The sequence below is a fragment of the Oncorhynchus clarkii genome, chromosome 23 (genome assembly GCF_045791955.1).
Source record: "Oncorhynchus clarkii lewisi isolate Uvic-CL-2024 chromosome 23, UVic_Ocla_1.0, whole genome shotgun sequence".
Taxonomy (NCBI): Eukaryota; Metazoa; Chordata; class Actinopteri; order Salmoniformes; family Salmonidae; genus Oncorhynchus; species Oncorhynchus clarkii.
Genome location: NC_092169.1, coordinates 27755076 through 27773453, shown reverse-complemented (window position 1 = coordinate 27773453; position 18378 = coordinate 27755076). Strand labels below are relative to the sequence as shown.

At 40.8% G+C, this 18378-nt stretch overlaps 1 protein-coding gene across 1 annotated transcript; it reads right to left on the bottom strand.

Annotated features, from left to right (window-relative positions):
• Positions 1 to 292: 292 nt before the first annotated feature.
• Positions 293 to 15690, bottom strand: LOC139381227 (very long chain fatty acid elongase 5-like). Its single transcript, XM_071124689.1, has 8 exons — positions 15446 to 15690; positions 14186 to 14250; positions 13580 to 13767; positions 5670 to 5747; positions 4315 to 4486; positions 2080 to 2204; positions 1580 to 1714; positions 293 to 1374 (listed from the first exon to the last, which is right to left on the bottom strand). Exons 2-8 carry the CDS (start codon positions 14241 to 14243, stop codon positions 1243 to 1245), a joined length of 888 nt encoding a protein of 295 aa, XP_070980790.1. The 5' UTR covers positions 14244 to 14250; positions 15446 to 15690; the 3' UTR covers positions 293 to 1242.
• Between the last annotated feature and the right edge of the window lie 2688 nt (positions 15691 to 18378).

Genomic DNA, 18378 nt, shown 5'->3' with positions numbered 1-18378 from the left:
TCTGGTTGTGTGAGTGTCCAAAACGAAAAGGCTATTGGGATGCTATTTCTAATGCAATGTCCAATATAAACACAATAATCTATAAGTCCTGACCCACTAATATCTATCTGGGACAACTGTTGGTAGTTCTGGAATAGCAAAGGTGGAAGCAAATGCCTTGGTTTACGCCTGTCTGATTGCCAGAAACCTGATTTTGACCCAGAGGAAAAAGCCAAACACACCATTTTACAATCAGTGGGTTAATAGTATGTTTGCAAAGTCTCACTTTGGAGAAAATGAAATGTACACAAAGTGGATCCACAACTTTATTTTATAAGACATGGCAAACTTTTCTTTCTTTTGTTGAAACCGAAACCGGTGTCAGATTGATTATGTACCTGAGTTTAGATTTGTACTAGTGTGTATATACTCATGACGGGAACCTCAATAAGAGGATACAAAGAAAATAAAATCCTTGAGGAACATTGGGAAGGGAGGGTGGGAATGATACGGACACATAGTGTAAAAAAGAAAAAGATCACTATCTATTACTGGTATGTTAGGTAATAATGCTCAGCCATAAGTGACAATCCTGTTTGTTTTTTATCTTTCCTTTCTTGTATGCAAAGCCATTTTGGAACACAAATCAGTATCTAATTATTTATGTTGATATTGTACAGCTTGTGTATTTTAATACATTTTTTTGAAGCAACTCTTTTGCATACTTATGATTGTATGACCTTGTGGTCAAATAAAATATATTGAGAGAAATAAACAGATATAGTTTTTACAAAACAGAATCCCCAAAATATGTTTTTTTCCCTCATGGACAAGCATGTAGACAAGTGCATATGTTGTGAATTAAAACATAGAAAATAAGTTATTATTTCTGTATGGGTCAAGGTTGATTAAAGCTTTGTCCCCACCACACTGAAGACAGACAAAGTTGAACATCTTGTGCAGCATTAAAAGGAAGTGGGTCTCTGGGGTTACTGTGCTGTAGTTTACTCCCTATGCTATGCTTGTTTAGAAACTCTAATGAACTTTGATTCAATATGAATAATAACAGGTTGCGGTGTGCAAAATGTTAGGAATCTCTTTCAGATAAACATGTCTTGTCTTTTGTGAATTAACTAGCTTAGACTCTTCTAATACATTTCTTCATTAGTAATCCTCATGAAGAAATGTATTATCCCTTCTCTCCTGGCGACATTACATACAGTAGATATGTCTTACAGTTAAGATTGTAACAGTATTCAAGATTCAGTCCCCCCTCACTTTCCTGTGTGTAATGGTTTCCGTGGGTGTCACCCCATTCACATGGCCATTCAACGAAGCAACAGAGCCATTCTGATGATACTCCTTCTTTTGTGAAACAAGGTGCTTCTTGTAAGTCTAAAAACAGAGGGAAGGAGTCAATATATTAGGATGTGCTACAAATCTGAACCCCCCCCCCCCCAAAATGACTGACAACAATGCACTGTTATATTTAACCCCGTCACCATCATGGCAATGTAAAATACTTCATAAGACCATAATTCATTAATAATAATAACAATTACACTATGTCTAATTAATGCAAGGGTTTAAATTTGCTCACCTGAATGTAGAAGTTTGAGAAAAGGGCAATAAGTGTGACGACATAGAATATCTGGAAATACAGCCACCCTCTGGGGAAATCACATGGCCAAATGACTGCACATATCGTCTGGGACATGGTCAAAAAGAACTGAATCTAGAGAGTAAATGAGACAAAACTCAAATGACCTGTTTGTAAACTACGTGAATATCAAATACACATGCAGAAATAATCCAAGACAGTTTTGGAACATCTCCAAAATACATATTTCTGTAACTCAGGGCACTTAAAACACTGCTGCATCCATGGAAAACATTGCCATTGCATACAGTGCAGAAGATAATAGGGATCAGAATACACATGCTACTTTCACTCTGTACCAATGACCCAATGGTTCCTGTGGCCTTTGTTACATTCACTAAGACCCTGAGATTGGATGAACTATACACTGGATGATTACTATGGATGTGAAAGTCCACCTCTGAGGGTTTTAAACAATACATATGGAAATGCAGGCTCACCAGCTGTACTTGTGTGATGTATTTCTTCCACCATAGATAGGGCCGCAAGGCCGGGACAGCAGAGAGCCCATAGTAAGAGTACATCAGGACATGGATGAAGCTGTTCAGGGAGGCACCAAAGTAGGCTGAGGCAGAGACATAAGATAGGGGGTAAATGATTCATCTACATTAGCAGTGTCAGAGACTATGGGGTAGATAATTAATCTACATTAGACATCAATTCATGAGAATTATTGCTATCTCATGCCTGTTTTCTAATTTTCTTTGCATAGGTGATTAATATATTACTATTCTAGGACACTGTTTGCCACAGTGAGAGGGTAAAGAAATTACGAGGTGAGGGTACAGTATATCACAGCAAAAACATGCTGTGCCGTCCTGAAATAAAAGTAGGTTCAATTCACACTTAATTCTAACAACGGATCAACTTCACTTGAAGGTTTCTCAATCACAGAATCAAGTCAAGAAAAACATGTAATCAAACACACCCGTATGGCTACTTAGAATAATATACCATGTACAGTGCATTCAGAAAGTATTCAGACACCTTGACTTTTTCCCCATTTTGTTAGGTTACAGCCTTATTCTAAAATTGATTAAATTGTTTTTCCCCCCTCAATCTGCACACAATACCTACCCCATAATGAAAAAGCAAAAACAGGTTTAGACATTTTTGCAAGTTTATAAAAAATTTAAAAAAACAGAAATATCACATTTACATAAGTATTCAGACCCTTTACTCAGTACTTTGTTGAAGCACCTTTGGCAGCGATTACAGCCTTGAGTCTTCTTGAGTATTACGCTACAAGTTTGGCACACCTGTATTTGGGGAGTTTCTCCCATTCTTCTCTGCAGATCCTCTCAAGCTCTGTCAGGTTGGATGGGGAGCGTTGCTGCACAGCTATTTTCAGGTCTCTCCAGAGATGTTCGATCAGATTCAAGTCCGGGCTCTGGCTGGGCCACTCAAGGACATTTAGAGACATGTGCCGAAGCCACTCCTGTGTTGTCTTGGCTGTGTGCTGAGGATCGTTGTCCTGTTGGAAGGTGAACCTTTGCCCCAGTCTGAGGTCCTGAGCACTCTGGAGCAGGTTTTCATCAAGGATCTCTCTGTACTTTGCTCCATTCATCTTTCCCTTGATCCTGACCATTCTCCCAGTCCCTGCTGCTGAAGAACATCACAACAGCATGATGCTGCCACCACCATGCTTCACTGTAGTGATGGTGCCGGGTTTCCTCCAGACGTGACGCTTGGCATTCAGGCCAAAAAGTTAAATATTGGTTCCATCAGACCAGATAATCTTGTTTCTCATGGTCTGAGAGTCTTTAGGTGTCTTTTGGCATACTCCAAGCAGGCTGTTATGTGCCTTTTACTGAGGAGTGGCTTCTGTCTGGCCACCCTACCATAAAGGCCTGATTGGTGGAGTGCTGCTGAGATGCTTGTCCTTCTGTAAGGTTCTCCCATCTCTACAGAGGAACTCTGGAGCTCTGTCAGTTACCATTGGGTTCTTGGTCACCTCCCTGACCAAGGCCCTTCTCCCCCGATTCCTCAGTTTGGCTGGGCAGACAGCTCTAGGAAGAGTCTTGGTGGTTCCAAACTTCTTCCATTTAAGAATGATGGAGGCCACTATGTTCTTGGGGACCTTCAATGCTGCAGAAATGTTTTTCGTACCCTTGCCCAGATCTGTGCCTTCAACCTAATGGCTTGGTTTTTGCTCTGACATTCATTGTCAACTGTGGGAACTTATATAGACAGGTGTGCCCCTTTCCAAATCATGTCCAATCAATTGAATTTACCACAGGTGGACTCCAATCAAGTTGTAGAAACATCTCAAGGATGATCAATGGAAACAGGATGCACCGGAGCTCAATTTCGAATTTCATGGCAAAGGGTCTGAATACTTATGTAAATTTGCTAACATTTCTATAAAACATGTTTTCTTTTTTTTTAAGGGGTATTTTGTGTAGATTGATAAGGATATATATATATATGTTTTTATCCATTGTAGAATAAGCCTGTAATGTAACAAAATGTGGAAAAAGTCAAGGGATCTGAATGCACTGTATATACTATATATATGCTACTTGTCCAAGCCTATTTCAGGAATTGTGTAGAAAAGGTTCACCTAAAGCTCAGTGGATTTGACTTTAGTGGTTCTGAATGATTCATTGTGTAAACTGACTTGCTTATTCCACTGTGTTGAGGATAGAAGAGGAATTTTGTGTTAGAACACTCACAGTGACCACAGGGCACCCAGTTCATGACGAACCACCAGATGTTGAGCATGCTAGCATGGTGGTAGATGTGCAGAAACGTGATTTGATGGTTGTTCTTCCGCAGGATGAAGAAGAAGGTATCCATAAACTCTATGAGCTTGGAGAAGTAGTACCACCACAGCACATTTATGATCTGAAATGAGAAAAAAAGCGAAGAATAAGAGTCAAGCTTTCAGCCAATACAATACTTTTTCTAGTCGTTCACTTTATACTCAATACTCAATACTCATACATTGCCAGATTTATATTTCACCCTATGAGGAATGGCCAGTGAAAATCATTTGACCAGTTGTGTTGAGGGACAAAAAATTGTCATCTGTACTGAAATAATCTTGAAATCTCTATTAAGGACACAAATAAAAAATATGATCATCCACTGCTGTGACGGCAGGGACACTTTTACAAGTTTTAAATCACTGTAGAACAGGGATTCTTAAACTTTATCAGTTCGAGACCCAAATGAGAAATTGACCGTCCTCCCGTGACCCAAATCGTCCTCCAACAACCCAAATTAAGAAGAAATAGTGTGTGATTATATATGTATTCTCATAAATCACAACCCACCTCCCACAAACTCAGGGCCCACTTTGGGTCCCGACCCATAGTTTAAGAAACCCTGCTGTAGAACTGCAATCCAATCACACATTTCACTACTGATGACAGCAGCACAGATTAAATAGATGGGAAGCCACAGGGTCAGACAGCCAACTGGGCATAAACTGGTTGAATCAACTTTGTCTCCATGTCATTTCAACCAAAGAAATCTATGTGATAATGTTGAATCAATGTGGAAAACTGAATGGATTTGCAAAAAGTCATCAACGTAAGGGCTTTTCATATTTTTTTCACCCAACTTTTGACCTAAATCCAATGACATGGTGACATTTGTTGGTGATTTCACACTGAATTCGCGTTAGTTGACAATCAAAAGTAAATCAAAACTAGACGAACTGATGTCTGTGCCCAGTTGGTTATCTGTTAGAATTTGCAGGTACTGGCTGAGGTGAAATGTACCCGTAGAATTGGAAGCCACCAGGACAAGAAAATATCAATAAAAGTAGCTCAGTACATATTGATCTGGTAATTAGTTTATCTTTGAAGTTTGTTGTCAAGCTATTATTTGCATCTCTGGTAGTGAGCCAAAGGGTATGGAAATATCACGAAGAGAATGAACGAAAGGGTGAAGTCAAGCTGGTGTCTGGTGACAATGCATTTTTCACCTCACATACCATACACATTTTGAATCTAACAGATTGTTTTATATTAAATTCTATATAATGTGAACAGAGGGGTTACATAGAATGAGACTGCTTTACCTTGGTATCGGTTTCTCCTGCACTGTGTGTGTCTTGGCAAAAGAAGTTATAATCCCCGTGCCACACAGCAGACACCATCTGGGGACAGAGAACAAGGTGATTTAGAAAAACCTAGATCGTCATGTCTTTGGCATCTTCACACAGCTTGAATCACATTAATACCTCACTGCCCTTGTATTGTAATATCACATTTATTTCATTCTTGTATTGCAAGGGTCATAAGATTTTTTTAAACAAAAAAAAAAAAACACTTGCGACATCAATTTGCTTTCTCCCATACAAAATCTGATAGTAAACCTGTTAGAATTTACATTGGAATTTAGGATGCTAGCTTCGCATACTTGCTGCAGGCGTGGACAGTGGGCAATATTATATCCGTGAGTCATTTTGTGTCTCCTCCTCTCCATTTTAGTCTCATTTACCAGAGAGAATATCAGTACCCTTTTTGTTACCACTGCAACATTGTGACTGCATTGTTTATTGTTGTTGAGCAGACCAGTGATTCCACAGTTTCTAAATGGAGGCCTTGTTCACACATTTCATCTCATTTGGGATGGATGGAAATGGCTCTGCCTTTATCCACCACTGCCTTGAATAACTGACAAAAACAAAGGGTTAAATGTAACGAATTTAAAGTCCAGATTCAGGTTCAGCTTAAAGTGTATTATTTTAGCTGTGTTATGTGCTCAAACTCCAAGCACTACTCAGGGACAGAATTACCCCCCCTTTTTATGTTGTACTGAATAAAACATTTTCTGAAGAACATTCATCTTTCCCACAGGATTTTAGTGCATTTGAATCGAGACAGGACCCAGTCCAGAACAGGACGGTAAAAAAGCAGGGCAAAGCAGAGAGCTAATTATGTTGATGACTTCGAGGCAAACAGTGATATTATCCGATGATTGCGGCACCAGGAGCGTGACTGCCCTGTATGTGCCCATGGGGATGAAAGTAGAATAAGGACAGGCCTGTGATTGGCAAATGTTGTGCTCCACTACTCAACTGGGTAATCTCGTACATGCAGAGGACACATCAAATAACACTAAAGTCTCAACACAGACACTAATCACTTCAACAATGACATTGTTATGCCTGCTGTTGTTTTAAATGTAATGCTGCATGCCCACTTTTACTATAGCAAACGATTAGCAAAACGATTATTCACAACAATATACTGCAGACTAGGATATTTTTCCTTGACTTATAATACACCATTTATCAGTACTACACTAATACTAAATCTTCTTTATTCTTACTATGTAATTCAAAACGAAGGATATATGGGGTAAATGTCCATATACAGTACCAGTCAAAAGTTTGGACACCTGCCCATTCAAGCATTTTTCTTTGTTTTTACTATTTTCTACATTCACTAATGGTTAAGACATCACAAATATGAACTAACACAAATGGAATAATGTAGTAATCAAAAAAAGTGTTAAACAAATGTTATTTTTATACTTTAGATTCATAGGGCGGCGCACAATTGGCCCAGTGTCATCCGGGTTTGGCCAGGGACGGCCGTCATTGTAAATAACAATTTGTTCTTAACTGACTTGCCTGTTAAATAAAATGTTAAATTCTTCAAAGTAGCCACCCTTTGCCTTGATGACAGCTTTGCACACTCTTGGCACTCTCTCAACCAGCTTCACCTGGAAGGCTATTCCAACAGTCTTGAGGGAGTTCCCACATATATTGAGCACTTGTTGTCTGCTTTTCCTTCACTCTGCGGTCAAACTCATCCCAAACCATCTCAATTGGGTTGAGGTCAGGTGATTGTGGAGGCCAGGTCCTCTGATGGAGCACTGCATCACTCTCCGTCTTGGTCAAATAGCCACTACACAGACTGGAGGTGTTGGGTCATTGTCCTGCTGAAAAACAAATGATAGTGGGACTAAGTGCAAACCAGATGGGATGGCGTATCACTGCAGAATGCTGTGGTAGCCATGCTGGATAAGTGTGCCTTGGATTCAAAATAAATCACTGACAGTGTCACCAGAAAATCACTCCCACACCATCACACCTCCTCCATGCTTCACGGTGGAAACCACACACGTGGAGATCATCCATTCACCTACTCTGCGTCTCACAAAGACAAGTCGGTTGGAACCAAAAATCTCAAATTTGGACTCAGACAAAAGGACAGATTTACACCAGTCTAATGTGCATTGCTTGTGTTTCTTGTCCCAAGCAAGTATCCTTAGTATTGTTGTCCTTTAGTAATGGTTTCTTTGCAGCAATTCTACCATGAAGGCCTGATTCACACAGTCTCCTCTGAATGGTGTTGAGATGGGTCTGTTACTTGAACTCTGGGAAGCATTTATTTGGGTTGCAATTTCTGAGGCTGGTAACTCTAATGAACGTATCCTCTGCAGCAGATGTAAATGGGTCTCCCTTTCCTGTGGCGGTCCTCATGAGAGCCAGTTTCATCATAGCGCTTGGTGGTTTTTGGGACTGCACTTGAAGAAACTTAAAGTAATGACTGTTGTTGCTCTTTGCTTATTTGAGCAGTTCTTGCCATAATATGGATTTGGTCTTTTACCAGATAGGGCTACCTTGTCACAACACAACTGATTGGCTCAAACACATTAAGAAGGAAAGAAATTCCACAAATTAACAAGGCACACCAGTTAATTGAAACGCATTCTAGGTGACTGCCTCATGAAGCTGGTTGAGAGAATTCCAAGAGTGTGCAAAGCTGTCATCAAGGCAAAGGGTGGCTACTTTGAAGAATCTCAAATATGTTTTGATTTGTTTAACACATGATTCAATGTGTTATTTCATAGTTTTGATGTCTTCACTATTATTCTCTCTTTATGTGTATTCAGACCTTGAAGTTAAGCATGATGATGGCATTCTAATTACCCGCTATTCGTTTGGGGTGGAGATCGATTTCATGAAGTTTTTTTTTTTTTTTTCACCATTATTTAACCAGGTAGGCCAGCTGAGAACAAGCTTTCATTTACAACTGCGACCTGGCCAAGATAGAGCAAAGTAGTGCGACACAAAGGACACAGAAGGAGTGTTGTGTGGCATTGAAGCTCATCTGGAGGTTTGTTAACACAGTATCCAAAGAAGGGACAGAAGTGTTCAGAATGGTGTCGTCTGTGTAGAGGTGGATCAGAGAATCACCAGCAGCAAGAGCGACATCAATGATATTTTCAGAGAAAAGAGTCAGCCCGAGAATTGATCCCTGTGGCTCCCCCATAGAGACTGCTAAAGGTCCGGACAACAGGCCCTCCCCTCCGATTTGACACACTGAACTCTGTCTGAGAAGTAGTTGGTGAACCAGTCGAGGCAGTCATTTGAGAAGCCAAGGCTATTGAGTCTGCAGATAAGAATACGGTGATTGACAGAGTCGAAAGCCTTGGCCAGGTCGATGAAGACGGCTGCACAGTACCGTCTTCTATCGATGGCGGTTATGATATCGTTTAGGACCATGAGCGTGGCTGAGGTGCACTCATGACCAGCTCGGAAACCAGATTTGCATAGCGGAGAAGGTACAGTGGGATTCGAAATGGTCTGTGATCTGTTTGTTAACTTGGCTTTCGAATAACTTAGAAAAGCAGGGTAGGATAGATATAGGTCTGTAACAGTTTGGGTTTCGAGTGTCACCCCCTTTGAAGAGGGGGATGACCGCGGCAGCTTTCCAATCTTTAGGGATCTCAGACGATACGAAAGAGAGGTTGAATAGGCTAGTAATAGGGGTTGCAACAATTGCGGCAGATCATTTTAGAAAGAGAGGGTCCAGATTGTCTAACCCGGCTGATTTATAGGGGTCCAGATTTTACAGCTCTTTCAGAACATCAGCTATCTGATGGATTGGGATGAAGGAGAAACGGGGGAGGCTTGGGCAAGTTGCTGTTGACCAGTGTAGAGGTAGCCAGGTGGAAAGCATGATCAGCCGAAATTCTTGATTATCGTAGATTTATCGGTGGTGACAGTGTTTCCTAGCCTCAGTGCAGTGTGCAGCTGAGAGGAGGTGCTCTTATTCTCCATGGACTTTACAGTGTCCCAGAACTTTTTGGAGTTTGTGTCACAGGATGCAAATTTATGTTTGAAAAAGCTAGCCTTTGCTTTCCTAACTGCCTGTGTATATTTGTTCCTAACTTCCCTGAAAAGTTGCATATCGCGGGGGATATTCGATTCTAATGCAGTAAGCCACAGGATGTTTTTGTGCTGGTCAAGGGCAGTCAGGTCTGGAGTGAACCAAGGGTTCTTAGTTCTGCATTTTTTGAATGGGGCGTGCTTGTTTAAGATGGTGAGGAAAGCACTTTTAAAGAGCAACCAGGCATCCTCTACTGACGGAATGAGGTCAATATCCTTACAGGATACCCGGGCCAGGTCGATTAGAAAGGCCTGTTCGCTGAAGTGCTTTAGGGAGCGTTTGACAGTGATGAGGGGTGATCGTTTGACCACGGACCCAATATGGACGCAGGCAATGAGTGATCGCTGAGATCCTGGTAGAAGACAGCAGAGATGTATTTAGAGGGCAGGTTGGTCAGGATGATATCGATGAGGGTGCCCGTGTTTATGGATTTAGGGTTGTACCTGGTAGGTTCCATGATCATTTGTGTGTGATTGAGGGCATCTCGCTTAGATTGTAGGACGGCCGAGTTTAGGTCATCTAACAATACGAACTCTGAAGATAAACGGGGGACAATGAATTCACATATGGTGTGCAGGGCACAGCTTGGGGCTGAGGGGGGTCTATAACAAGTTCCAACAGTGAGAGACTTATTTCTGGAAAGGTGGATTTTTAAAAGAAGTAGCTCAAACTTTTTTGGGCACAGACCTCGATAGCATGACAGAACTCTGCAGGCTAACTCCACCCCCTTTAGCAGTTCTATCTTGGCGGAAAATGTTGTAGTTGAGGATGGAAATTTCTGAATTTTTGGTGGCCTTCCTAAGCCAGGATTCAGACATGGCTAGGACATCAGTGTTGGCGCAGTGTGCTAAAGCAGTGAATAAAACTTAGGGAAGAGGCTTCTGATGTTAACATGCATGAAACCACGGCTTTTACGGTTACAGAAGTCAACAAATTATAGCGCCTTGGGGATAGGAATGGAACTGGGTGCTACAGGGCCTGGGTTAACCTCTACATCACCTGAGGAACAGAGGAGGAGTAGGATAAGGCTAAAGGCTATAAGAAATGGTTGTCTAGTGCGTTGGGGACAGGGACTAAAAGGAGCATATTTCTGGGCGTGGTAGAATAGATTCAAGGCGTAATGTACAGACAAGGGTATGGTAGAATGTGAGTACAGTGGAGGTAAAGCTAGGCGTTGAGTGACGATGAGAGAGGTTTCATCTCTGGAGGGACAAGTGTGTGGTGGAGGTGTGTCTACAGATTTGCAGTATTATGTCCTTGACTTAATTCCCTAATTAAGTCCACTACCTTTACAATCAAAAAAAACATGAATAAGGTCCAGCAACCTGTCGGTTCCAAGTGGAAAAAGCATGTACTTTATTTCTCCCGATAGGAATAACACCATTCTTCATGCACTGTAATTTACATTTTGATACGAGTAGGTAAATTAGTAATCCATTTGGATAAGGGAATTGAAAATCAAATAAAAAATTTAATGACATTAACATTAATTGACACTAATTAAATTGTTCTGGAGCTGAGTGCAGACCAACCCATAACAGTTTGAACCCGACACATTGCGCAATACTTTGCCGTGTCATCACACAGATCAATGGTTAGTGCAGGCAATAGACGAGAGTATAGCCTACTAGTATACTATTTTTTCTATTATAATTCTGTCAAATCAAATGTTATTTTTCACATGTGCCGAATACAACTGGTGCAGACTTTACAGTGAAACGCTTGCTTACGAGCCTTTCCCAACAACGCAGAGTTTAAAAATAAAAATAGTAACACAAGAAGAATAAATCTACACAAGAATGGAGCTTTCAACAGGGAGTACCAGATCAATGTGCAGAGGTATGAGGTATTTGAAGTAGATACTGTATGTACATGAAGGAAGGGTAAAGTGACTAGGCATCAGAATAGATAATAATAAGAGTAAAATAAAGAACTGAGTAGCAGCAGCAAATTATGAGTGTAAAAGTGCATGTGTGTGTAATGTGTATGTATGTATGTGTGTTTTTGGTGTGTCTGTGCATGTTATGTGTGTGTGTGTGTGTGTGTGTATGTGAATGTGTGTGGGTGAATGTAAACTAACCGTCCAAAATTACCATGGGTTGAAAAACTGAATGTGACCATTTTCAGAATGAATCGAACCAGTTCTTTCTTTTTGTGTGTACAGGCTCTCCAAATGCATTTTTTTATGATTCATAAATACTTTCCTAACCCTAAATAATCTACAAGATCAGAATATTTTTAAATCTACCAATTGTTTCTGAAACTGAGACAAATATGCATACATTTAGATGGCTTTCTCTCATTGTTGCCTAATATTCTGAACCCGTTCTCTCTATATATTCTAGTGAGTCTGTTGACAAAATTGTAAAAAGGTACACCGTATTTAAAGGAATAACTTAAGATAAATGTACTGAAAACCCTATTGAATGAAAACTCCACAACAAAATCTGTTGGCCAGCAAGTTGGAGGGTTTTCAGCGGTTTAATAAAATGTATTCACAGCGTGCAAGGTAGCCACACCTGCAGAATGAGTTACGCGACTGAATAAGGTAAGTCTGAAAACCCAAAATACTGAGAAAGCATAAGAAATGCATGTGTAGGAAAGGCGTGCGTAGGAAAGGCGCACATTTCCTAAGTCTGAATCAGCCCCTTGGTTGTTTGCTATTCAGTATGGTTATTTTAAAAAAACATCACATTGTGAAAATGCTATTTCTAAGTGCCAGGTGACAACAACAAGCAACGACTTAGTATTTTCTATTTTTTTTCGTGGTATCCAATGGGTAGCTACAGTGCGTCCTCCGAAACACAACCCAACCAAGCCGCACTGCTTTTTGACATGATGCCCACTTAACCCAGAAGCCAGCTAAACATATGTGACGGAGGAAACACTGTGCCCTTGGCGACCGTGTCAGCGTGCACCGCGCCCGTCCCGCCAATGGGGAAAGGACATCCCTGCTGGCCAAACCCTCCCCTAAACCGGACGACGCTGGGACAATTGTGCGCCGCCCCATGGGTCTCCCGGTCGCGGCCGGCTGCGACAGAGCCTGGACTCGAACCCAGAATCTCTAGTGGCATAGCTAGAACTGTGATGCAGTGTCTTAGACCACTGCGCCACTCAGGACGCCTAACTACTTCGGATTTAAATTGGGTGGCATTGATTTCAGAGGACTAAAAGCAGGGGTAATGTCAGAATCAGCAAGATTAATTATTTACACAGCATGGGCACAGCCAATCTTTTTATGTAATGCAAATCAAATTGGGCCAATTTGGCCACGGTGGTATGAACGGAAAAGACTTTAGACTTACAGGTGGAGAACAGACTTTGTCCCTCATTTGTATAACTACAGGGCATTCGGAAAGTATTCAGACCCATGTACTTTTTCCACATTTTGTTAGGTTACATCCTTATTCTCTCTCTCCCCCCCCCCCCCCAACTTCAACTTTCTAATAATAGCAGCAGGTTTTCAGAAACAATTGAGGGCTGTGTTGATGTTGGGTGAGAGATTTGTTTGTGTTAACAATGATCCTGTCAGAGACCAGCTGTGCCCCACTCACTCCCCCACAAGCATTGTCTTCTGGGGTGGCTTCAGTGCAAGACACCATTTTTGTCTAATCAGAATCACAATTTCCCTAATCCTCACAGAATCCTTCAACAAAATTAGCCAAATAAAACAATCATTTAGACACGCCTACCAGTCACCCGATCCTCTCACTTCCCCTTATCCGCCTGCAGTGTTGCATTGTGATGATACCAACACCTCCTTCGGATGTCTATCAGTTCAGATCAGGAGTAGCCTGCCTACCTCATAGAACATATAGAAGGACAAGATCGTGAGGCCCAGATTGTAGACCAAGAGGAGACCCCGGCAAGACACTGGCTGTCTGTGTCTCATGTACTTGGGCCCCATCCATACGATCAGCAGATACATGACTGTTAGTGCAAAGGTTGGAGGGTAGTTGTCCAGAAGCAGCCATCCCTGTACCCGCTCATCTGAAATACATGGACAGAACAACCTGATCTAACAGTGTAAGATGCTTCTTCTTTTCTGCACGCTATTCCCATATTTACTGTATTTCCTTTCCAGTGAGATAGAGAGCATAGAGAGGAGTAGTTACATTGCAGGACAGGCATATTGGTTGAAGGGGGTAAAAGGACACAATACAGTTTGAATGAGAATTGGCTGTGACTACAAAGCATGTTTGTTTAACTCCAGGAAAGGTTGCGCTAGAATCATAAAGGTGCAAAAAGACCTGGTGTATTCCATTGCATGTATTAACACACAATGCAAACATTTTGTGAGGAGATATAGTGTCATAATTAATTGTATGTTAATAATTAAGCATTTATTCATATGATAATTCCTAAACTGTAATTTAAAATCGCATAATGAAACAGTAATAACACTTACCTCTGGGACCCATCCATGAGTCTATGTACATGTTTAGTTTATAATTAAAAGTCTCCATTTCTGACCTAAATAGACAGATGAAAGAGGAGAGAGTACCAAGTCACACATTGCAGCTCATCACCAGAGCCATAGTTATACATTCTGAAAGACCTGAAATGTATGGTAAACTACCACTTTGGTATAAATAAAATATCATATTCAAGCAGCACTGCTGGAATGTGACTAAATCAGCTTAACTGTGTTGACAATGTTTCTCTTAAATTACACACAGCAGCTTACGGGAAATCAAAGCTTGGTTCATTGTACCAGAGGTACGATCATTCCAACTTTGGACTGAAAGAACACGCAAAGATGCCAGTCTGCTTTCTGCTTAGGCAAGCTATAAAGTCCATTTCAGAAGGTTAAGATTTAAGCGATAGTCCGACTACGGGCCCAATGCAATTGGCAGTCAATGTGACAAAAGTGTAATGCATTGCCATTTATAAGAAGATAACGTCAAGTTCATCAAAGGCTATAGAATTTGGTTACTTCTTGACCACTCTTAGATATTTTTCATCATTCGGATATTTCCTTTATAATTAGTATGGTGCTGAAGTAGCTGTTCAAGCAGTCCCAAACGGTTACAAATACAAACATCAACATTTAAATTACTCTTGCAAGGTAATTTATGGGTCAATAGAGGTTAATAATGACCTCTCTTCATTGTAAGTGATACTTGTAGTTATTACTGACTTGTCTCCAAATGTTGTCATTTAATCTAAACAGCACCTAAACATCTTGTATAAAGTTCGCTAATAAAATCAAAGCAAAAAGTAAATAAAACAGAGAGCCTCATAGCCTAATAGCGCATCAACTTATTATAGCAGGAAAGTTGGATAGCCTATGTCTGCTGTGCTGGATCAGGATGTAGTTTACCATAACCTCACTACTGTTTAAATGTAGCCGTGTAGCCAAAGCCTGTATTACTATTACAATGTTGTCGTTAACAAAAAGTACAATTTTGTCTAAATCAGCTGCCCAAATCCGGACACATATGGCAAATAACAATCGCAATCGTTCGCATCAGAGGCCACCGACTAATCATCAATTGTTTTACATAGCCTAGCTAGAGGACCTAGTTGGCGAGACATGAACTTTGAAACCGCTTCTTAAATTATATTACCAAATGTATAAATTATGTAAATATTGTTAGCATATCCACAACTCAATGAAAACGAAGACCATCTTATTCCAAACCACATTCTAGCTCATTAAACGTACCCCTGGAAGATGCGTAGCCTTGGCTGACGGGTCCCTAAACACAAATGTGGAGCCTCGTCAGTCAGTGAAACAGCGGGTGAAACACAGGGCGCGTCGAGCAGATCACTTTTGTCAGGTCAACGCCTTGTGAGGTGTGTTGCATTGTGGGAATAAAAAAATCCGATTTCCGACTACAGATGACGACAGCATGAACTTTACAAAAACCATGTGATCAAAGGTCATGAAGTTATGACTTCAGTCGACTGCACATTTCTGCAGTTGCTCTTCACCACTTTATCATGCAGTCATCACCTGCATTATGGGAGGCTCTATTGTCAACCAATCATTAGGGTGTTCTTTTTTGACCCATGCAAGACTTGACTGAAACAGGAACTAACTTTGCCGCAATTCATGCATAGAGTGGATATGTACAATTGAATATGACATTTGACGCTCAATTCAATTCCAAGGGATTTATTGGCATGGGAAACATGTTTACATTGCCAAAGCAAGTGGAATAGATAATAAACAAAAGTGAAATAAACTATCTGAAATCAACAGTAAACATTACACTCACAAAAGTGTCAAAAGAATAGAGACATGTCAAATGTTACATTACTGGCAAATAATTGAAGTACAAAAGGGAAAACAAATTGACAGACTCTCAGTCTCTCTCACACCAAATTAATAGTACAATGTACACGCATACACTCGCCAGACAGTTTATTAGCTACACCACCAATTTCACAAAAATGTATGGCTCCTACAGACAGTGGGTCACATGGCCATGGCTTGCTATATAAAGCGGGCAGGCAAGCATCAAGGCATTCAGTTACTGTTCGATTGAAGTTAAAAGGGGCAAAACGAGTGACCTAAACAACTTTGAGCGTGGTATGATCGTTGGTGACGGGCGCGCCGGATCCAGTATCTCAGAAACGGCCGCCCTCCTGGGATTTTCATGGCAGTGTCTTGGGTTTACTGAGAATGGAGCGACAAACAAAAAACATTGCCTGGAACATGGCAGCGAGTTCAGTTAATTTGAGTGGCCTGCTCAGTCCCCAGACCTCAACCCATGTTTGGGATGAGATGGAACACATTGTTTGCTCCATGAACGTACCGCTCTCCAATCTACAAAAACTGTGTGATGCCATCACGTCAGGAGGCAAAGGGGGTCTGACCCAGAACTAGATGGGTGTACCTAATAAACTGTCCGGTGAGTGTATATTTACAGTTTGTGAGTGTGTGATATGGGGGTTGGAGACATGTTTATTTAGACATTACAAAGAAAACGTTTTATAAACAATGGCAACACTGCTATGCAATGTTCCTTCTAAAAAAAAATGAGGCACTGAGCAAATTTCAGGTCTGCTGAGTGCAAACTTGAACATTGAAAATTCTGTGCAACTTCCAGCGCACGATTACTGTGAACAGTTAGTTTCAGACAGTGGTCTAGTAGGCTACTGTGGCTATTTCATCATAATGTAGGCCTACCAGAGAGGCCTACCATCAAAAACTACAGAGAAAATGCATCCCATAACATTTTAACATGGACATAGCTGTTCTATAGTTCAGCCTACAGTAGCAGCCAATGTGTGGTGTTCAATTTAGGTCTACATTCCATGAGACTTTTGAAAAAAAACATGCAGGGCTTGACATTAACCTGTTTATCCACTTCTCCTCCAGACAAGAAGGAGACTGAAAATGTTGTTGTGGTGTTTGATAGAAGAAATAACTTCACAAAATAAAATGTGTTATTATTCCCATAGCATTGTCAGACAAATTATGCTACCTTCTGCCTATTGGCTACTTAATTTATTCAAGCATGTCTCAAAATACAACACTGCCACTTTAAGACAAAAAAGCTATTTACCCTACTCTTTCAAAGATGTCTAGAAATGTACATGTTTTGTGCTCTTGTAGGAAACAATATCTGCCCCATTGCTCACTACAAATGATCTATAACTGGACTAATAACTCACTAACTATCAAAGGATATGAACAAATGTGCCCACATGGCTACATGCAGCTCTCACTTTGATCTCAAAACAAGCCATCTACTCACTACCGCTCATGCAGTAAAGGAAGTACAGTTGAAATTGAATGGCACAGATCGATCTATGGCAATGGCCTATTTGCATATAGGCCTACTAAAGCTCTGATTGGTTATGCCGCACCGGTTTGTGTGTGGAGTATGGGCTGAGTCTTGTGTGTCAATCTAGTAGAATCCTACTCCGATCCATTCTGCCTACAACATCTCTTGAATAGTTAGTTTTGCATAGTTCATTTTGTGTATGTATGTTGCATTAAAATTGGCTATTGTTGCGTTGATTCGATCACAAATCCTACTGTAAAGTGAAATGTTGATTGTGTTAACTAAGGGAGAAAACTAGAAAGTTGAGTGAACTTCAAACTATGCTTCTCTGCACAGGCTGATATGTATTCTGCACGCAGTCCAGGGAGAACAATGCCAGTTTAGAGGGAACATTGTTGCCATGTTGCACTGCGCCTTGCTGTTGGAAAACCTACTTTCGACTGTGGCAGATGCACCTGCTATGATTTCACTCCTCGATTTTCGTCTGCAGTCTGTTGCTTTCGCCTTACTCAAACGAGACTATTTTTTTGTCCATTACCTATGTGCAATGCAAGGAAGTGAAGACTCTTCCATCACAAACGGAATCTCTTCGCCAAACCCCTTCCCACCTTCCGCGAATTTCACCCGTGTTTATAATGGCCAAAAAGCAATTTTTTGTTTTCATGAATTTTAGAATACAGCCAATTATGACTTTGTGGCTGTTGAATCTAATGGAAACCATGTATCATCTGCACATGGGTTTGAAAATCACCGCACCAGTTTAAACACTGCCTAATCCTAATTCTTCCAAATACTCGATGACGAAAATCACACATAATTCTACATTACCAACGACAGATTCTCACCGTGTCATCTGTCGACG

Bases quoted from the DNA above. Each gene is read 5' to 3' on its own strand.
- LOC139381227 (XM_071124689.1), bottom strand. From the start codon at position 14,243: ATGGAGACTTTTAATTATAAACTAAACATGTACATAGACTCATGGATG. The intron at 4,487-5,669 runs GTAAAGCAGTCT...TTCTCATTTCAG, and splicing joins CAGGAGAAACCGATACCAAG to ATCATAAATGTGCTGTGGTG. The intron at 1,375-1,579 runs GTGAGCAAATTT...CTCTGTTTTTAG, and splicing joins TCTCAAACTTCTACATTCAG to ACTTACAAGAAGCACCTTGT.